At 41.2% G+C, this 22338-nt stretch overlaps 2 protein-coding genes across 2 annotated transcripts in view; one reads left to right on the top strand and one right to left on the bottom strand.

Moving 5' to 3' along the window:
• Positions 1–22338, bottom strand: part of LOC132592647 (storkhead-box protein 1-like) — a 40794-nt gene that overhangs the window by 17081 nt on the left and 1375 nt on the right. The gene's annotated exons all lie outside the window — the stretch shown is intronic.
• LOC132592648 (large ribosomal subunit protein eL15-like) lies at positions 19896–20620 on the top strand. Its single transcript, XM_060278737.1, has one exon. The coding sequence runs from the start codon at positions 19942–19944 to the stop codon at positions 20554–20556; it is 615 nt and encodes a 204-aa protein (XP_060134720.1). The 5' UTR covers positions 19896–19941; the 3' UTR covers positions 20557–20620.

The raw sequence follows: 22338 nt of genomic DNA, 5'->3' as shown, positions 1-22338 counted from the left end.
TTCCAAGGATTCTTCTCTTCTCATGAGGTGGCCAAAGTATTGGAGCCTCAGCTTCACGATCTGTCCTTCCAGGGAGCACTCAGGGCTGATTTCCTTAAGAATGGATAGGTTTGATCTTCTTGCAGTCCATGGGACTCTCAAGAGTCTTCTCCAGCACCATAATTCAAAAGCATCAATTCTTCGGCGATCAGCCTTCTTTATGGTCCAGCTCTCACTTCCATACATCACTACTGGGAAAACCATAGCTTTAACTATACGGACCTTTGTCGGCAAGGTGATGTCTCTGCTTTTTAAGATGCTGTCTAGGTTTGTCATTGCTTTTCTCCCAAGAAGCAGGCGTCTTTTAATTTCGTGACTGCTGTCACCATCTGCAGTGATCAAGGAGCCCAAGAAAGTAAAATCTCTCACTGCCTCCATTTCTTCCCCTTCTATTTGCCAGGAGGTGATGGGACCAGTGGCCATGATCTTGGTTTTTTTTATGTTGAGCTTCAGACCATATTTTGCGCTCTCCTCTGTCACCCTCATTAAAAGGTTCTTTAATTCCTCCTCACTTTCTGCCATCAAGGTTGTGTCATCTGCATATCTGAGGTTGTTGATATTTCTTCCGGCAATCTTAATTCCGGCTTGGGATTCATCTAGTCCAGCCTTTCGCATGATGAATTCTGCATATAAGTTAAATAAGCAGGGAGACAATATACAACCTTGTCGTACTCCTTTCCCAATTTTGAACCAATCAGTTGTTCCATATCCAGTTCTAACTGTAGCTTCTTGTCCCACATAGAGATTTCTCAGGAGACAGATGAGGTGATCAGGCACTCCCATTTCTTTAAGAACTTGCCAAAGTTTGCTGTGGTCGACACAGTCAAAGGCTTTTGCATAGTCAATGAAGCAGAAGTAGACGTTTTTCTGGAACTCTCTAGCTTTCTCCATAATCCAGCGCATGTTTGCTATTTGGTCTCTGGTTCCTCTGCCCTTTCGAAATCCAGCTTGCACTTCTGGGAGTTAGCCTCAGCATTTAAGCTATGGTGGACTCCCAGAAATTAAAATTGTGGGGACCAGAAGCCACACTTCCATAGAACACAGTCTTCTTACAATCTATGGGATACGTTTAAGTTGTCATGGCCTGAAGACATGGACTGGTGAGGCCAACTACACACCCTCTTGGTCCCTTACCCATTACGGTAGGCAAAATCTAGCAGGAAGATATTTATTGGATAGCTAATGCTTCACTATGCAAGGGACTTATGCCTACCATCTTGAAGGACGCAGTGGTGTGGCCTTTTCTTAACAGACCCTCCCTGGACCCAGAGGGCACAGAAAATGCCAATATTCCCTTTCCAGGCAGGTTTCCTGATCATGTGGAGCCTCTGCACCACTCAAGCACTGGGGTTTCTTTACAGTCAACCAAGTGCCACATTGGAGGAAGAGGACACAACATCAGGGACAATGTTAAAAGTGTGGCCCTGCTCCAAAATAAATATGCCCTACATGTGAGAGACATAGGAACAGAGGTTTAGCCCCAATTGCAATGGCACCTGGCTGGGAGGACTAGGGCTATCCCTGGGTGTGTGGGGAATGAATGGGCGATGACTCCAGCCCAACTACTTTTGGGAGGGGGGTTGCTTGGTGCAAGGACCCAGCTGTCTTCCACCCACCCAGCGAGGTTTTTCATCTCCTCAATGCCTAGAGCAGGGAGGCAGGTGGCAGAAGACCTCGCTGGAACTGCCATTGCTAAAGCAACAGGAAAATAAGGAGGGGCACTAACGCAACACCCAAACAGCAATTGAGGTGGAAGGAGGTGCTGCTGCCACCACAAGGAGCAGGTGCAGGCATGGATGAAGGAAAGGTGTGGGGAACACACACAGTGTGATTTGTCCTGGCTCCATATCCCCCTAGGGATAGCCCAGGGAAAGGGATAAGTGTTCACAGAACAGTTCAGGTCTTCTTGAAACTGATCTTGGCTAAGTAATATAGGGTAGGATCTTCCACACAAAGGATAGTTCTTTCATTAGACAGGCTCATACAGTTGTTATGGACGACATAAGGAAAGCACACAGTTTTATAGCCTGCTACGGTATATACAGTCATACCTTGGAAGTCAAACGGAATCCGTTCTGGAAGTCTGTTTGACTTCCAAAATGTTCGGAAACCAAAGCGCGGCTTCTGATTGGCTGTAGGAAGCTCCTGCAGCCAATTGGAAGCTGCGGAAGCCCTGCTGGACGTCCGGGTTCCAAAAGAATGTTCGCAAACCGGAACAAAACATCTGAGTTCCAAGGCGTTCGGGATCCAAGGTACGACTGTATTATGTTGCTAGCATATAGTGTTCTATTTAATGGATAACTTTCCCCTTACTCAAAAAGCTAATATATAGAGGGGGCACCGACACATTATCTGTGTCAGAGGAGCTTTGCACGAAAATACAATTTCCATGTTTGTAAGATGCTCTTTGAATGGATCCTTCAGAATCCTTTACATGAACTCTCTTTGCATGTCCCCAAAAAGAAGATGGGTGATCTTCATTTACTTTGTATCACAAGCAGAAAGAAGTTGAAAATCCAAATAGCAAACAAATACTGTAGCAGTGATTGCAGTTGGATGGATGGTTGGACAAGAATTGAGTTATTTATTGTTTCCTGAAATTATTATCAAATCCACACCCTTTCCTCTCAATTAGGACAAGTTACACCCTTTCCTTTCCTTTCCTTGGGAACATAATTTTTTTCTGCAGCCAAGACTAGTTTCCTTCCTGTGAGACACACAAACACAAACCAGACAGGGTTAGTTTATAGTTTTTACTTGCACTGAAAACCCCAAGTTTTCCATGAAATCTGTGTCACAGGCAAAGGCTTTTTAATTATTCCCCGCTCTCAGTTAAAAAACTAACGTTTAGAAAGACCACAGAACTGTTACCACATTCAAAGTGGCCCTAACTATACAAAATAACCAGTGAAAGACACTATATTATGCCTTATGCATAGAGAGAATTTGACACATATCAAGCCAAGTAATATATTGTCTAACTCCGGCTGAGGAGATAAAAAGAGCCCCAGGCCTCTGTTCAAATAATTACAAAAGCTTTAGTCTCCTAGAATGTGGCCCTGATTTGCATATTTACATAAATATGACCTCATTCCAAATCAATCTTTGGACTTCTTCATAATTACAGCCTTACTCAACATTGGCAGAACGCCAGTGTTGTGATCCTTGGGCATAGGCAATCTATTTTTCATTTTCTCTCAGTAAACACACTTGACTTCTTGATAACTTAGGGATACTAAAACTTATGCCTAATAATCAGGCCCCCTAAGAGGTCCAGGAAGGCCTGGGTCACATCTAGCTTTTGAGACTCCCTAGCCATATTAAAAAATGAAATGACAAGACCTAAAAACAACATAAGGCACCAAAATAGATTGAGAAATAATCTGAATACATATTTTCTTATTTAACAAATGCTTTTGTAGCAAACATTTGGGTCGTATGTGCATAAAAAAGAAGTTGCAAAACTTATCAAGTGCTGAAAAAATAAATTTGAAGTCTCCTTTTATCTTGAGACCCTGGGACAAAATGACTCTCCTATCCCACCCCCACTGGCCCTGCTAATAATCTTTTGAATGAATAGTCTCATCCATGTTTTCCATTACTTTTAAGCTGCTAATCAGGACAAGGCTGGTTTTAGCAACTCTTGTCTAAATCCCACTTTGCATATCTATACTGCTTTGCACCTAAAGATCTCACTGTGACTTGCAAACAATGAATCACAGGAAACCACTGGTTTTTAACCAAAGAAATCTGCCTGTGAGGTTTGTAAGCAACAGTCTCTAGGAATGAAAGAATGAAACCATGGTGAATTAAATTAGAATATAAGTGAAAGAGGCAAGACATATTGAGCACTACAACCTCAAACAACTCAATTAGCAAACACAGGAGCGGTATTTAAAATTTGCCATTCTTCCCATGTAACTTTAGGAGACAACCCCCCCCCCCCCAAAAAAAATCCAGTAAGATGAGCAGATTTCTGTTACCAAAATTCTGTTACCAAACAAAACCAGCTAAAATATCACAAAGTTCTGAGCAAGCTTTCTAATTCTCCATAAATCTTTTCCAAACTATCCTGGTCCATGAACCCAATTTTTCAGGAAAAAACATGGTCATTTCAAAATGGCACTGCTAGGCTAGGGACGTGGGTGGCGCTGTGGTCTAAACCACTGAGCCTAGGGCTTGCCGATCAGAAGATCGGTGGTTCCAATCCCCGCTTGGTCCCTGCTCCTGCCAACCTAGCAATTCAAAAGCATGTTAAAGTGCAAGTAGATAAATAGGTATTGCTCCAGCAGGAAGGTAAATGGCGTTTCTGTGCGCTGCTCTGGTTCACCAGAAGCAGCTTAGTCATGCTGGCCACATGACACGGAAGCTGTACGCTGGCTTCCTTGGCCAGTAAAGTGAGATGAGCGCCGCAACCCAAGAGTCGGTCACGACTGGACCTAACGGTCAGGCTAATGAGATTATTTCTAAAAGGGAAAAAGGGGGTGATCACCTATGTACTCAAAATGGCTTCTACCAGATTTGTCCTGTGATGTGTGAAGTAACTTTAGCCACAGCACAAACACCATGGGTTTGAACTTAGTTTTATCATGATTTTCATACTCATAATAATTGTTTTTATTTTTAATATAATAATAATAATAATAATACCGTAATAATAATAATAATAATATTGTTTTTATTGCTGCTAATATTATGGCTTTTCTAACAATTCTAAAGCACTTCAGATACCATTCTACAGACAAAGAATGCAACACCTTTTTAAAATTAAACAAATGGGTTTTTTGCACTTGGTAGTAGAAATAAGTGCAATAAATGATGGCAAAATGGAAGCTGACTGTGGACTAAAAAGGCCAAGATGGGCTGCATAAATTGCCCACTTGTGATGAAAAAATATGTAGGTTTAGTAACTGTTTCAAGCAGTGGGCATTTCAGGGAAAGACTTAAGATGCAAACACCTGCAACCAGCTCAACTGAAGGGAAGCAGTAGCAGCCAGAACTCCTCACTGTGCTGCTTTCTGAGTTTAACATTCATTGTAGCTGCATACCTCAGAACTTTCTCACAAACAGAACAAAGATCATTTTCAGAGATAACCTCCAGAATCTCTGCAAAAGGTACAGCACAAACGTCCCTGTTATTTTCTAACTCATTTTCCTGTCAGCCATGACCAAATATTCAACCCTATTTAAGTGGCATATTTATGACACTTCATTCTTCACAAAAATTATCATCTCATAATTGTCATGTACAATTGTGTGTCAAGGGGTAATTTATTTTTAGATATACTCAAATTTATGGCTTGGACCCAAACCAGCTGGGGTTTTTTTCCACCATCTTTCTATTCATTCATTCTTTCTTTCTTTCTTCATATATGTTACATTATATTATATCAATTATTATTATATTATATATAAAAGGGCCATGTTTGTTATAGTCCACTTTTCTTGGAAACCGATTGACCAATTCTGCTCAAATTTGGACACAGCATTCCTGGCCAATATGAGACTGTTTGCAGAACCTTAGATCGTTAAGATCCCACCTCTAACACACCTAAAAACGTGAGTTTCTCTTTTAAAAAAGCCAAAATATGCCGCCCTCAAGTGGACATCAAAGGAACAGACAGCAAATACTGCCATAATCCCGCTCACTCCTCTTCCTCCTCCTCCTACAAGGCCGAACCCTTTACAGACTAAGCCGAATGGAGGTACTGACTCGCCTGGGTGGGGGTTGGGGGGGAGAGGGAGTTGGGGGATTCACAGGAATGAGCCGGGGGGGGGGGACAGAATAGGTCATGGATCAGGACAGGGTGGGAGCAGTCACAGGGATTAGCCACTGAAACGCGTGGCAGGGCCAGGTAGTTGCTAATAAAACGTAAGAGGTGTGGTTGCCAGTTTGTTTCTTAGCCCAATTAAAAATGCTCAGCCTATTGCTTAAAAGGCCTAATTGACAGGCCCCAAACATGATTGAGAGACCACCTTTCCCCCTACAGAACCTCTCAGGATCAGTAGAAGGAGTTCTCTTGGTAGTTTCACTGAATTCAGAAGTTCAGGGTGATGATGGCCCAAGAGACTACTCCTCTCTTCCCACTTCAATCTAATCCTCCCTTTGGTTTATTAGCAGACATTATTAAGCCAAAGGTTCCCAAATTTGGACCTAACAAGGAACTCTGGCATAATTCAAGATCTCTGCAATGAAGCCCACAAGATGGAAGGAGGCAAAGGAGAAATACACGGCTTAATTTAAAAATCTATGGCGGGGAGGGGGCTGTTTTGTTTGTTACCATGTTGTGTATTTTTGTGTTTTCATATTGTCAATTGCCCTGTGATCCTCGGATGAAGGGCTGTATATAAATTAAATAAATAATAAAATAATAATAATGGCCACAGCACTCATACATAACTTCATAAACTATTATTTATAGAGTCAAATGATAGTCTGAATGTGGCCATTGAATAAGCAACCAACACTGTCCACAATAGTGATCTGGATTTTAAGATGGTCCTCTTCCAGTTACCATAACATTCAGAAGCAGAACTTTCCACAGCCAAAAGGTGTTTTTTTAAAGGTGACACCAAATTTGATAGTTTCATCAGTAACAGAGTTCCACACACAGTATCTCTGTAATCATTATATGAACCCTGTTCGATAGCCCAATATTATTAGTCAAGATATAGTGGTTTGCATAAAACCATCCTTCTAGTGAGTTTGCAGCAGCTGTGGGACTTGAACCAAACACATTTTTCACATCTTGAAGTTTTTCTATGTACTGTATAACTTTCTGGGACTTTCTGGTAAATAAACCTGGCGCTTTTACACACCTTGGATCAAGATCCTTTGCTCATGTGCTCAGGCAGCGGTCAGCAACCTTTTTCAGCTGTGGGCCGGTCCACCATCCCTCAGACCACGTGGTGGGCCGGACTATTTTTTTTGCGGGGGGGGGGGGATGAACGAATTCCTATGCCCCACAAATAACCCAGAGATGCATTTTAAATAAAAGGACACATTCTACTCATGTAAAAACACGCTGATTCCCGGATCGTCCGCGGGCTGGATTGAGAAGGTGATTGGGACGCATCCGGCCCCCAGGCCTTAGGTTGCCTACCCCTGTGCTCAGGTAAAAAGGAATGCATTTTTAAAATTACATATTTCATTAAGTAGCTTCTTGATTAGTAAGTTACAGCTTTACCAAGAGCTTTGTAATGAGATAACTCCTCATAGGTGAGTTTGTTTTTCTTTATACAACAGTCACACAACTCAAAAGGTTCGCTCACTTCTTTTTGAAACAACAGCATAACTGGGAGTAGCTGTGCCTGTAAAAAAGAGACAGAAGGCGATACAAGACAATGCTCTGGCATACCAGTGCACTGACCCCATGAAACCGGACTGTACAGAAATTAAGCTGCAGCACATCTGAACTAGCACATAAACATTCTCCAGATCTTTTAGAAAGATTAGACTGTGCAAATATTTACACCAACCCCGCTCCCATCCTCCCCACAGAAGTCAAACAGCTGAGAGCAGTTTTAATAGCTGACTAGCTCCAGGGTAATCTGCTTACCTGTGTCATATCAATATACATGCCTCACAAAGTTTTCCTCACCTTCTCCTAACAGATCTACCACACAACTCAAGTTTCACTTACTGGTACTTGTAGGCAACCGGACATAACAAAACATAATAAATTATTGTTAGTATATGGACTTGCCCTTCCCTAGGGCTTAACATAGGAAACCATTCACTTCAATAAGAATTTTATTTGATCCCATAACTTCACATATGTATAAAATTCTCTCATCTCTCTGCAGTTTCCCACCCCCAGCCATCATGGTTGAACGTAGTTTGCTACATCAATTCAGTTTATTTTCCGTAAGTCCAATATTGTAACAAGGGCATTATTTCATTTATTTAGAAGTTTTTCCACTCAATACATATCTGTTTTTCAAACTTCTATTACACCCCCCCCCAAAAAAAAAACTTTACTTATTGTTCTCTTTCATGTCTATTTATTATGTATTATTATGGATAATTAATAAACCGCTGCTATGACAAAAAATCAAAACAAGTTTTCTTACTTCTGCCAATGGTGACCAATGACATAGGACTTGGATATGGTAACTCGGTACAATTAGGGACACATTCAGCCAGCCAGGCAGTCAGCCAGGGTGGCCTCGAAGAAAATGGGTCCACCCTTATCAAACAAATGTTAAAGTCTGTCAGTGAAGCTCACAACACAAAAGAGCAATACACCTTCATTAATATGTATATGGGTCAACAAAAACATAATTATAAAGCCTGCAATTTAGGGCTGCTGGTTAAAGTGCAAGCAATTTCTACACACAACAACCACACAAAACCATCTTCTATCTAGATCCCACAGAAACTATCCACAACAACAGGAAATCTGTTCAGTGTGACAGTGAAGAAAAAGACATTGATGCATGTTGTTATGAACTTCCCAGCAATAAAGACAGCACAGATGAGTAGTGTTAAGACTGTTCAGCCAGGGAAAATCAATGAAGTTTGCAAGACACATATTAAGATTGCTGAGGCTGTTCTACCATCAAAGTTTTTCTCCCTTTATTCTTCAGAAAAGGACCAGCCAGCAAATGAGTCAACACACACGGGGCGTGTGGTCTAGGGAGGGGCCTTGGAAAGCAGGATGCAGCCTGCAGGGATGTTATTACCTATTATTACCTATAGCAATTTTGTATCTAGGAGAGAGTAAGAAATAAAAATAATATATGTACTGGTAGGTGCAGTAAAGAAATGTCAGGCATTTATCACCAGCTAACGCCCTAGGTAAGTTTAGCATTCATTCAAGCAATGACTGTTACTGAATTTTGCTGGTGCTCTCAAAGTGTTAACGATTTATAGGCTGCCAAATCAGAGTCACTAAGAGTGAGAGAGCCATGTTCAAAACCTCACCTCAGCCATGTACACATTAGAAGTCACTATTCACTTAGCATGCAGAATGGGGATAATAATAATTCTGACCCAGTTTGCAGGGTTAGTGCAGAAACATTACTTAGTCATGAATAATGGTGCCTTTTAATATTATTATGCATTCATAAAACAGATTTAATGAATGTTTTATTAATGTGTATTATTAATAGCAATAGTAAACAATTCCTAGCAGTTTGAAAGCATGTCAAAGTGCAAGTAGATAAATAGGTACCGCTACAGCGGGAAGGTAAAGGTGTTTCCGTGTGCTGCTCTGGTTTGTCATGCTGGCCACATGACCTGGAAGCTGTACACCGGCTCCCTCGACCAATAATGTGAGATGAGCGCTGCAACCCCAGAGTCGGTCACGACTGGACCTAATGGTCAGGGGTCCCTTTACCTTTACTAAACCACAATAAAACGGAACCTTCTTAGAATGCAAACAAACAAACATGGGAGAGAAGAGGAAAGTCGATTTTACCTTTGTCCAAGAGAAAGCAATATGTGAAAACATATTTAATGGTCTGGCTAGGTAACGTTGCTTTAAGCTACTTTGCTCCTCCTCTTTCCTCCCCCACCTCCAACACCCATTAGTGACTGTGAAGATCCTGACAAATATTTCATAATAGAGGTATGTCACAATGATTTCACAGCAAGGCACAAAAATGTCCCTTCTGTAAGTAGCTCACAGCTAACAATGCATTAACTTGTCCAGACATTGTTGGCTAATAAGAAAAAGATAGCTTCAAGTGACAGGATCAAAGGGAATATGCCTTGCTTAATGAAATTAGATTTGCCCCTACCAGAGTATTAGAGAGACAGCTGTTGATCCTGGGTTTAGAGAGTCTTAGACTCACTGTCTGGGCTTGCAGATATTGTCAAGTATCTACATGGATACTTCCCACAGCATCTGTGGCCAAAGAAACATTAGGATTTGTGAACATTTTCACCTTTAGCTCCTTGTTCATCTGGCATTGAGGCAGGTTTTGTCAAAAGCTGGGGGGTGGATTCTTAGCCTATCTCTGTGGGTTTTTTTTTACTGCTCAGAAATAGAATACAAAGAAACTGACAGAAACTTAAGTGCATCTACTCCCACAAATGACAAGAAGGACCTACAGATAGCAGTGGTCTCAGAAAAATGCTACAGCATTTGACAAACTATGCCTTTATTAAATATTATGAGCAGCTCCATACTAAAAGCATTTGCTTTATATTCACAAAATTATGGGTTTGTGGTTGCTCTTGAAAATCGCTTTCGTGTGGCTGGGGCTCCTCCATACACCAGCTGCGAAGTCTGAGTCTGCTTTTCCATGTGGATCAGCCAAATCGCACTGTGAGTAAGCGAGCGAGAGCCTCACACATCTGACAGGCTCACAGTGCTGGCATGGGTACTTGCTGTGCATTCCAGCTCAACCATGTGCAGAAGTGATTGTCAACAGCAGCCATGTTGTAGAGGTAAACTTCTGAATTGGACCTTAGAGTGCAGTTGTGCTAATCGCTGGCCTGTTGCTGTATCACTGGCCTAATGTTACATGGCTCACACTTGAGCAGAGGTAGTTCAAAGTAACCTTGGAAGTACATTTACAGGGGATAGCATAGCAACCACAGCCTCCTCTGTTCTATAGACATGTAATATCCTCATCCGCTTGATGGCAGCTGCCATTGGACAGTACAACCTCTGACAGGTTTAAGGGAGAGAGAGAGAGAGAGAGAGAGAGAGAGAGAGAGAGAGAGAGAGAGAGAGAGAGAGAGAGAGAGAGAGAGAGAGAGAGAGAGAGAGAGCGCAAAGGCTAGCACAGGATTTCTGCCTCAGTTTGCAAGAAGAGATACAAAACAATGTTTCCTCAACTGGGAAAAACACAATGTGGCATAATGAATTTCCTGTGAAACACTTGATATGCACCACAGTGTTGCATTTTGATCATCCCACAATTTAAATGGAAACATTTTGTAAATAAATAAGTAAATTGTACCCTGCCCATCTGACTGGGTTACCCCAGCCACTCTGTGCGGCTTCCAACATACAAAAAAACATCCTAAAACATTACACATTAAAAGACTTACCTATATAGGGCTGTCTTCAGATGTCTTCTAAAGGTTATATAATTACTCAACTCCTTGACATCTGATGGGAGGGCATTCCACAGGGTGGGTGCCACTGCTGAAAAGGCCCTTTGCCTGGTTTCATCTTTTATCATATTTGCATTTTTTAAACTCCTTTAAAGGGTGTTCTTGGAATGCCATTTGACCATTGAAGGACAAGGTATAAACTTCAAAAGTAAACAAATTACTGCCAAGTTTTATTTTCTGTTTGCAGGCATTGAGTGCAAGGCTACTTTGAATAGTGCCAAGTGAACTGTGCAGTAACAGCAAGGAGAGCTGCAGCAAGGTGTTTATTGTGACATTTACTGCATCATGACAGTTTCAATATACAGTAGACAGTTCTGAAAAGCTAGCACCACTCAAAGAAGAAAGATGCAAGAAGCAATTGAAATGTCAGGAAGGAAGTCCATGTATTGGAAGAAGCAATGGGCATCTCCAAACCCCTGGGTTTGACAACACCATCCAATAATATTGCAAACACCATTGTGTGCATTTTACAGTGAACTGTAAGCTTACTGTATTTGCAAGTATTTATAGCAAAGCAAGAAGAAAGTAATGCACAAGCAGCCACCAATGTTTCCCTCTTATTGTTGTGTTTTGCAGGAGATGGAGAGAAAGTGAAACTAACACAAGTGACACCTAAAGAGCTACAAAAGTCCTGTTAGTTGTTAAGGCCACAAATGATACCAATATGCTAATAATAACAATAATACAAAAATTAATGATTAATTAGTACCTTCAAAAGAATGCTAAGTGTTGTAACTAATACACAGTTATAATGGAATGAAGGAACAATGCTACAAGTACAGTATAGAATTAGTTAGAATTAGAGAGCAAGCTGGTGATGTAGTTCAAGATTAGGGACACAATCCACAACTGAGCTATGCAGCAGGGGTTGGGGTTTGCATTGACAACCTCTACACTGCTCAGCTCTCACCAACTCTTGGCATATGCAGGGCTGAGATACCTGAAATTTGGGCAACCCAGGTGGTTGTCTAGTTTGCCTCGAGGGCCCCTAGTGTTATCTCTAATTAGGGCAGCGTTATTAGACATAATTACCAAAAGCAAACAGATAACATACCTTTTATTCAGCATACTTCTCAAGAAGCTGTCTACTACTATATTAGTGCATGTAAAAAAAGAACGCAGAAAGCAGAGACTGAAGGATGCTCATATTCTAGAGGAGGCAAGCGTTGTCCAACATGCCCTCAGTCTAGAGTTATGTGTCAATGAGAAGATGAGTTGTTACAAGAAATCACAGGCTTTTAAAAGCAAAAAAAAACAGAATTAACTGAAAGGTTAATTACAGAAGAAAGGTAAAGCCCTGTAATTAAGCTCATAGAAAAAAAACGTTTAAGATGAAGTAGGAAGTAAGGTTTTCCCCTCCAAGGCTTTTGCCAACACATGTCTTACACCATTAACTAGAATTTGGCAAAAGGCGGTTCCGGTTTCCGCCGGCAGGAATGGCGGACCTGTTTTCCATCCCTCTGACCTTCGTAAGGAATTTGGCGGTTGCTAGGGGAGTAAATGGCAACCCCCTACCCTCTCCGGGGGTTACGGAGAGGGGCCGCTGGCCCGCGATGCCCCCAGACCCACTCCGACTGTTTATGGAGTGGGGGGAGCTTGGGCTGAAAAGCACTTACGAGGGCCAGGACTCCCGGACGCTAATCTGCATGGCGGGGATTTCCATGGTTAAAGAAGATAATTAGGCTTAAATCTATGGACATACTTCAGAAGGAGGGGAAGAAGCGCTGTTTACTGCTGAGAAATTTATGCTGCTGAGGGAGAGGAGTCAAAGGCTGTATATCATCTGGAAGAAGGATTGATGGGGACGGAGCGATAAGGGAATTGAGTTTTTTTTTTTTTTCTTCATATGAGTTACTTCGTACCTTCCCAGACGCGATGTCCTGGCTTGTTTGGAGTGAAAGAGAAGCAAAAGACTGTGTGAGTTGAACTTTATAAACTGTTGTTATTGAGCATATTTTTTAAAGATGTGGAGTTGCCGATGAGAAAAGCCCCCCCCCCTAGTCGGACGGAAGGAGTCCTGGACGCGTTCGGAGGATTTATGAGCTGTGACGCACTTTGAATTGGAGCAGCGACCTGAAGCTAAGTTCAGCTATAGGGCAAGGAGATCCATTAATTTACCAAGAGTTTATGGTTTGATGTTTGGGTCTTCTGCCTGGAAAAGCTGTAAATTTTATAAAGATCGTTAATCTTCATGGCTATGAGAGAAAACGAAAGTGATTTGAGCTTTTTAAGATGGCGCTGCTTCGACGCAACAGGGAGCTCCAGACTAAGAAGATTTATGGGGAGGCTGGACTGATTAACCCACACAGGAGAAAGAACATTTGTGAAACCTTGTTTGATATTTATCTCAGCAGCTGGGAAACAATCGGTTGAAAGTGGAAAACATCTATGTGACTGTAAGGGGAAGATCTGGATTATTATGAACTTGGAGGACGATTTGAACTTTAGAAAAAAGACGGCAGTGGACGGTTGCGAGGAATCCCCAATTTCTTGAAGCATGGGAACCCAAATAAAAAATTCTTTAGACGATTTGGCATAACATTCGGTTTGATTGATATATATATGTGTATAATTTGAAATAATGAATGTGATATAATTGGTTTTAATTGGAAAATTAATAAAAATATATTTAAAAAAAATAAAAAAAATAGAATTTGGCAAAAGGCAAAACTAGCTTAACAGCAACCGAAATGACCCTTTATCCTAAAAGGGCAGAATTAAAAGTAATACATCATTTGCTATAATTATTTCAGAAAATAACAAAGATGCACAGTGATGGGGTATACACACTGGGACACACCTTGCTGCCTTAAACAACTGAATCATTGGCCATTCAAGACCAGCACTGTATTGGAGATACATAACCAACACATGTGCTCTAACCAGGATCTACCTGTACAGGTAGTGAAGGAACAGCACTATAAATGCAGAGAAAACATGGCTAGCCAACCTGCAGCTCAAATATCACACATAGCATGGATCATGGAGGTTTGAGACATACTTTCATAAAAGCACATGGACCCATAGGCCTGGATACAGCATGACAGCAATGACTATGGTATATGGGCTTTTCCCTGCCTCCTCCTGAACAATGTGCTTTTGCCTGCTCTTGAAGGCAGATTAGTGGCAAAACTACTCCAAGGTACTACCGGTATTAGTTTATTGTGGCACTATCAGATACTCTGGGCTTGACTTGTGGCACACTTCACCCAAAAAACTGACCATCACTGAAATGAGCAAGTTTAACTTGTGCATTTATCTGTGCAGTTGTTAGGGGTGAGCTGTAGACAGCTGCCAGAAAAGAGAGCTCAAGAGAGTTAGGGCAGGGGGTTAGAGCTGAGAGCAGGCTTCCTTCCAACTTGTCATTTACCATGGTAAGTGAGTTTCTGCAGCACGATGAACAGTCCTCCTTCCAAGCTTTAAAGCAGGCACCCCCAAACTTGGCCCTCCAGATGTTTTGGGACTACAACTTCCATAATCCCTAGCTAACAGGACCAGTGGTCAGGGATGATGGGAATTGTAGTCCCAAAACATCTGGAGGGCCGAGTTTGGGGATCCCTGCTTTAAAACCTGCAGAGGTGGGTGGGAATTGTCCTGGAGGTTTTGTGGTGATCCTCAACCCAACTCCCAATATTGAGAAGACAAATACAAGTGCTATGGCTGCTGGGTTTCTGGAGGTTGACTGAAATGCCTCAGCTGCCCAGGACCAAACAAGCTCTGGAACAGGAAATACTACAAGGAGCAATGCCCCCCCCCCAAAAAAAAACACAATGAAAAATAAGTTAGCAGCAGCCGTTTTTGAGAAGTAACACAGATTCACCACTTTTCCTTGAAGTTAAGTAAATGGATAAACAGCACATTTTTAGAATGCCTGCTAGCTAACTTCGCAAAGATCTGCCTTACCACAGAAAATAGTACTGTACATAGTACTTTGTAGGTGCTGTAAGCTCACACATCAAGCACAGCAAGTGTGGGGCTATATAGAGGAAGAGAGTAAACTTTTCATGAGAAATTTTCTTTCTTGTTAATCATTTGCCAAGTACAAGGTTACACACAATGCAAGATTTGTGCGTTTAATATTTGTTTTGTAAGAAGGAGCAAATGAATTGGTTTGTTGATTAACTGTGCTATGCAATTTTTTAAAGTTACTGAATGAGAAAATTTGGTTTTATTATGCTAGGTTGAATGCTGCTCTTATGGCTGTTTTATGGTTGTGGAGCCCTACTGCTATTTTCAATGGGATTATCACTATAGTTTATTTATTTATTTAATTATTTTATTCATTTTATTTACTTTATTTATTTATTTGACTAATATAATTTGTATTTTTATTTGGTGGAAGCTACCTTAGGACTGCTTGGTCCGAAGAAAATACCTCAAATAAATAAAACATGTCAAGTACCCATATTGCATTGTTTACCTATTTATTGAAGGTATACAGTACTGTACTTATTGCTTAAGGGCCTGATGATGATAAGCCTGGTTCCAATCCACACACTAAACTAATATTTAATGCTTTGAGATAAAAGTTCATGCAGGTTACCCTAACCACAGCAGAACATCAATACCTTTTTCATGTTTGTTTATTTTAAGATGTAGAGACCTTCTTTATTCCCCCCCCCCAAGCATCCAGGATTCAATATGTTAACTTAAAGTTATGAAACACATTAATTCAAAGAACAGAACAGTGGCAAACACCAAGTTCTGCAGAAATGACAAAATTGTGTATCAACAAGTAGATACACAGTGGTGCATATTCAGTTCTCAAATATATTTCTCTTTTCTTCTCCTCACTTAAAGTTATTTCAGTGGAGACATTGAAACCAAGGTTTTGGAAAACATAAGCAATGTTCAATAACAACGAGACCTAAGGCTGTCCAAATTGCTTTATTCAGTGTTCAAGATAAATTTACTGTAACCAGCTACTGCATTGCTTTAGAGATCTCATCATCTGATACTGATACTTCTGGCTGGTTAGTATGACATTAAGGATGAGTCACCTAATATGAACTCTTTGTAAAAAGAGGCACCAATTAAACAGTGTGGTTGTTTTTCTGCTGAAAAAGGGTAAATTGCATCCAAAAACTTGTGATACATAAAATATCCACTCCAAACTACATAGTTACTGCACAGTTATTATCTGTGTTACCCAATAATACATGCAATCCTATATGACAAAGAAAAAGTTTCATTTGTTTTGGTAGCCTAATAATACTCTTAAAAAGCAATTAAAAACTAAACTTTAATGTAGGAAACTGATGTGTGACTGAAGATATTCACAATAAAACTTTGGGGGCCCTCCAGAGGTCCCTTTTATTTTGCATTCATGATTGTTTGTGTTCACAGTGGTGTCAGGGCAGTTATACACAATCCCATTTCTAATACTGTTTGTGCCTGCAAAAGTTTTGGGGCAGACAGCTTATTTTTACACTTCCTCAAATAATAGCACAAACAGGTTTTTTCCTGCCCAGCCATTGACTGTCCCAATTTAACTTGGGAGTTGGGGAGAAGAGAGCTAAAGTTAGTATCTCACTAAAAAGACATAAAACTTTCTTGCAATTGGGCAGATGCCCTTGGGTGCTTCATTATAAAAACATTTTTTCTTTATAAACCATTATTAAGGTGCAATCCTATACATGTTTAACTGGGAAAAAGTCTAACTAAATGGGACTTACTTCTGAGTAAATATGCATGGGAATGGCTGCATGTCATCAGGCCTGGAGCCTGGCTTTGTGACAGGAAGCACCAGCTGACTGATCCTGGAAGGTAGATGATGAGTGCTATGTGCCAGGTGAAGTTGTGTCTGTGACAACATTGTGGGGGATAGAGAACACACAGTTTTTCTTTTTCTTGGGAATATTATTTTGTTTTGCCCTGCCCACTTTGTCCCCTGCCCAGCACTAGAATCCAGCCTCCAGAAAATTGGGCTGAAACACATTCTAAAATATTTTTTTGAATGGTGTAAACCACACACAATATTTTTAAAGCACTCATCAAATTGGTATAAACACAGGAGGAAATGGTGTTGCTTGCCACTAGTGTCTTGACAAAACGATCTAGCCAGTGTCTTTGATGAAACATGCACACACTTCACACTGTACTTATTATCTCAATGATAAGCTGGGAAGAAAATCACCACTTCCCCTGCAGCCAAAAATTTCTGTGCTAGTGCTGGGAAACATCACATCTCAATAGAAGCTATACCTCAATAAATTATGTCTGAAAATGCTTTAACAAATGAGCATCAACTCTGCTATAGATATGCAAGCCCTAATATGGACGATATGAAGATAACTTCCAGAATTGTTCTAAAAGACACAGAATTGTTATATATGAATAAACCTTACTCCTCTAGGAGAGGGATTACTACAGATGAGTAACTATTACTGTACTGTGAAACCAAAACAACTTTTCAGGGAAAGGAAGTTTTCATGGTTAAAAAGGGATATTTTGAACATGGCAATACATACTTTGTTACCCATCAACGAATTAGCAGCATTTCATGTGCTATATCTGCTGTACGTTTCTACAGTTATTCACTAATGACCAGAAAATTACAACAAAGCACCACTCCTGGGAGCAAAAATTAGCAGGGGTTTAATTTCATTTCAAGAAAAAGAAAAAGAGAGAGGGAGGTGTGGGGAAAGGAAGAATGTGCACACTCAGCTTCAACTCAAGAGAACAGCATATAGCCCCTCTACTGTTATGCATGGCAGCGTCTAAACAAAGGAACAATATTCCTGTTGAATCCCCCTTTGCCAGACTGTTGCTGGTATATTTTGTTTAATTATTGTACATGCTGGTGAAGTCACCCTCCAATTAAGGAAGCTGGCTTCTGAACTGTACCAATCACTTATAAAATCTGTGGGCCTGTTCCAGCCAAATGTCAGGCCCTTCCTGGCTGTATAATGCTGACATTTTTCAAACAAATCTCTTTACTTCACATTAATTCAGCAAGTGAAGACTGTAACAAGAGCTGCAACTGTTGGATAGGGCAAATTTGAAGCCCACCTACTAAAGCAGTATTAGCATCGTACAATAAAGCAAACAGCAACAACTGGCTGCAGACAGACACAGAGAAAATCCATAGCTGACAAAGTTGGTCAATAAAGAATAAAAGTAGGGGAAAGAAGTGCCTTCTTATTGCTTGCTGTAGAATTAACTTCAAACTCTCCTGCCTAAGAGCTCTAGACAAGTATATCACACATGTTGGTTGAGAGGCGAAGTATCAACCACAGATTAGAGTAGTGATCATCTATAGTTCTTTACTAGTTTCCTCTGATGGAGAACCTTTTTAAAAATACCATTCTCATTAAGTCTTGCCCTTTGATTGCTGACTCCTGTGCAAAATTCCATGCAAAGCTTCATCTCCAGCCAACATTGAAGTATAGACACACCCTCCAATTTTCTAACACTTGAGCAATTTTGGTACTAAATAAACTCTTAGAGACTATTTTGAGTATAGCATAAGAAGCAACTAGAAAAAAGTACATCGCAAAATCCCATTATCACTCATATTAAGAGAGGTTACACAGGGCTGAGAAGAGCAATAATGTCTCATTCCATGAGTTTCGAAAGCCCTGTCAGCCTTATTTGCCCTGCACTAAACTTTCGGTCACTGATGGGCTGTCAGCAGCAACTAATTGATCAGGTTCAGTTCATGGACACCTTAATGTTCTCCAACTAGATTTACAATAAGAGCCCCAGTGTAGTAGGTCACAATGAAACAAATATACTATGTTTCTGCTATATATGCAACTAAGCAAAGTTCTCTCTCTCTCTCTCTCTCTCTCTCTTACACATGGTTTACAAATATTAAAAGATACACTAATTCTAAGATTAAAAGCAAAGATAGTTCACAGCTGCAGAAAGATTTTAGCCTTCGGGCACTGTACAATTACTCATATCTTTCACTCACAGAAACATGATTGACTCAACAATTACTGTGTAAACCATTCCTTACAGTGTTTAGAGTTCCAACACTTTAGCCTTAATATCCTATTTGCAGTACATACAAATTCAAGGTATCAAGTACACCCTATTATAAATGTGGCATTTTGCATCTAATAATGGCAAAACCTCAGTGGCAGAGCACATGATAAATACACAGAAGGCCCCAAGTTCAATCCTTGGCTACTCCAGTTAAAAGGATCAAACAGCAGGTAAAGGGAAGGACCACTCTGAGACCTCAAAGAGCTACTGCCAACAAGAGACAATTCTGGGCTAGAAGACACAGTATAAGGCAGAGGGGTGTGTGTAGAAAGCCATGGTGTAAACAAGCTCCGTTTTGTACAAATGCTTGGGAATTCACAGGCACAGATGCCAGCATAGCAGGGGCAACCAGAAAACTGATATTTGTAAAAAGCAGGGAAAGCATATGCAGGTGTAGCAATGTTTGTTCTTTTTAAAAACTGCCAATAGCACAGGAAGGTGGGGCATTTGATATAAATACAACACTGCATCTAATCTTGAAATGCAGTATCAGTGAAATGGGCTGGAAGGGTACAACCAAGACCCACACTTCTCATTGTTCCTCCTCTATAAAGTCCCCAGCTAGGTACACACTTTACTTACTGTGGAGCAGAAAGTGAGGAAGGTGAGATCTGCTTGTTTCTAGTAAGGCAGTAAATGCATATGTGACAGGCAAATAAATAGCATCCACCATCTCTTTTAAATATCAATACAGAATCTTGTGATAAACATTTAAAAGGTGAAACATTTGACATTTATCTCACTGTGGAGCTTGCAGAAAAGTAAGTATAAAAACTTTTCAAAAGGTGGGAAAGCAGGCCTCTTCCTTTCCGGCTCCGGGCGCCGCTAGATAAGCCAGAATGGGTGCCTACAAATATATCCAAGAACTATGGAGGAAGAAACAGTCAGACGTGATGCGCTTCCTCTTGCGTGTCCACTGCTGGCAATATCGCCAGTTGTCTGCCCTGCACCGAGCTCCCCGTCCCACCAGGCCAGATAAAGCTCGCAGGCTGGGATATAAAGCTAAGCAAGGTTACGTCATCTACCGCATTCGTGTTCGCCGTGGTGGTCGTAAACATCCAGTCCCTAAGGGTGCTACTTATGGTAAACCAGTGCATCATGGTGTCAACCAGCTGAAATTTGCCCGGAGCCTGCAGTCTGTAGCAGAGGAACGTGCTGGCCGCCATTGTGGAGCCCTGAGAGTACTGAACTCTTACTGGGTGGGTGAAGATTCCACCTACAAGTTCTTTGAAGTCATTCTGATTGATCCTTTCCACAAGGCTGTCAGGCGCAACCCGGACACCCAATGGATCACCAAGGCAGTTCACAAACACAGAGAGATGCGGGGGCTGACCTCCGCTGGCAGGAAAAGCCATGGCCTCGGCAAGGGCCACAAATTCCATCACACAATCGGTGGCTCACGTCGCGCTGCTTGGAGGCGACGCAACACCTTGCAGCTTCACCGTTACCGCTGATTCTTTTGCATATAATTTTCTCATTATAATAAATCAGCCAGAGTTTACACACACAAAAAAAAAACTTTTCAAAAGAAAAGAGTGAAATGCAGGACAGTCTGGGTTCACCCCAATATAGTTAGCTGCCCAAGGCACAAAAACAATATGATGCATTCAAGGTGGTGAAAGAAATCCAAAGACAACAAACTAAACAACTGACAGTTGACTGGCCTTTAGGGTAACCCTTCCAATAAATCCAGATTAAAATAAGAACTGGGGGAATATCTAAAATAGTCAATAAAACGGCATTTTATTTGAACTGTTGACACCCACATCACAAAAGGAAAGACTGTGACCTGCCCACCATAAGTAATTAAACGTAATGCTCTCGGTGATTATGGAAATACAAAATACAACATGCTGTTAACAACACAGGCATAAGGAATTTGGATAGATGTTGTAAGCAGTTAAAAACAGAATCCAGGAAGTTATTCCCATGTCAATTACTGTATAATTTAGTGCCACTAACCAGAACTTTAGCCTTTTGCACCACTCACAGTTCAACCCTTTCAAGTATACTTTGAAGTAAGTCTCACTGAGTTCAGTGGGACTCTACTGCTTTAAATCATGTTGATTAGAATCTGCAGCTTATTTCAGTTCACCCACAGAAACAGAAGCAGGAATGTTTATATGGACAAGACACCACAACACAAATTAAATAGTATTGCTTCTTTCTGCCAGTGCTGTGAAGAGCACTGGCATGCTCATTTTCTGGCATGATCTACGAAAACATGATTCACAGAGCTCACACAAATGCACCTGCCATTGTAAACATGAATTACTGCAGGGGGTGACCATTACTGTCCCATAATAAAATTCCCAAATGTCTGTGATATAGGACATAGACTCTGAGACACACTAAAACAACAAGTAAGTCTTGAGAAACATCCCAGGTACAGGAGACTTAGACAGACGCTGCAAAATCATGGTAGAAATCCAGCAAAAGCAAAAAGTGTTGGCCTACTATAAGAAGCCATTACATTTCATCTTCAAGTTTCTAGTATTTCCTCATATACATATCTACCTAGGTCTGATGTAAAGGTAAAGGGGCCCCTGACCATCAGGTCCAGTCGTGTCCGACTCTGGGGTTGTGGCGCTCATCTCGCTCTATAGGCCGAGGGAGCCGGCGTTTGTCTGCAGACAGCTTCCGGGTCATGTGGCCAGCATGACAAAGCTGCTTCTGGTGAACCAGAGCAGCGCATGGAAATACCATTTACCTTCCCATCGGAGCGGTCCCTATTTATCTACTTGCACTTTGATGTGCTTTCAAACTGCTAGGTGGGCAGGATCTGGGATCGAGCAACGGGAGCTCACCCCGTTGCAGGGATTCGAACTGCCGACCTTCTGATCAGCAAGCCCTAGACTCTGTGGTTTAACCCACAGTGCCACCTGGGTCCCACGTCTGATGTACCAAAGGATAAACAAATACTGTATAAGGCAGTGTAACAAATCAGCTCAGCTACAAATCAGATCAGCTACTGAGCCACAGCTGAGTGGTACAGCATCTGATTTTCATGCACAAGTCCCCAAATTCAGACACAAGTTGTTGAGCTATTCTTGGCAAAGTTGTTGAGCCTTTTTTAGTTGTTGAACTTTTGGCAAATGAAGTTTTGGAGCTTAGATGGGAAAGTTTGTGATTATGTTAGGCATGTGCACTTAGCTTATTTAGTGATGGGGAGGTTAAAAATTGGGGAAAGGAGAGACAGTGACCAATTGATCTGGGTAGGAGGGTGGTGGAGATAT

Source organism: Zootoca vivipara, chromosome 9, assembly GCF_963506605.1.
Source record: "Zootoca vivipara chromosome 9, rZooViv1.1, whole genome shotgun sequence".
Lineage (NCBI taxonomy): Eukaryota > Metazoa > Chordata > Lepidosauria > Squamata > Lacertidae > Zootoca > Zootoca vivipara.
This window is presented reverse-complemented; position numbering and strand designations above follow the sequence as displayed.

Excerpts from the sequence above, each read along its gene's own strand:
- LOC132592648 (XM_060278737.1), top strand. The coding sequence starts at position 19,942 with ATGGGTGCCTACAAATATATCCAAGAACTATGGAGGAAGAAACAGTCA.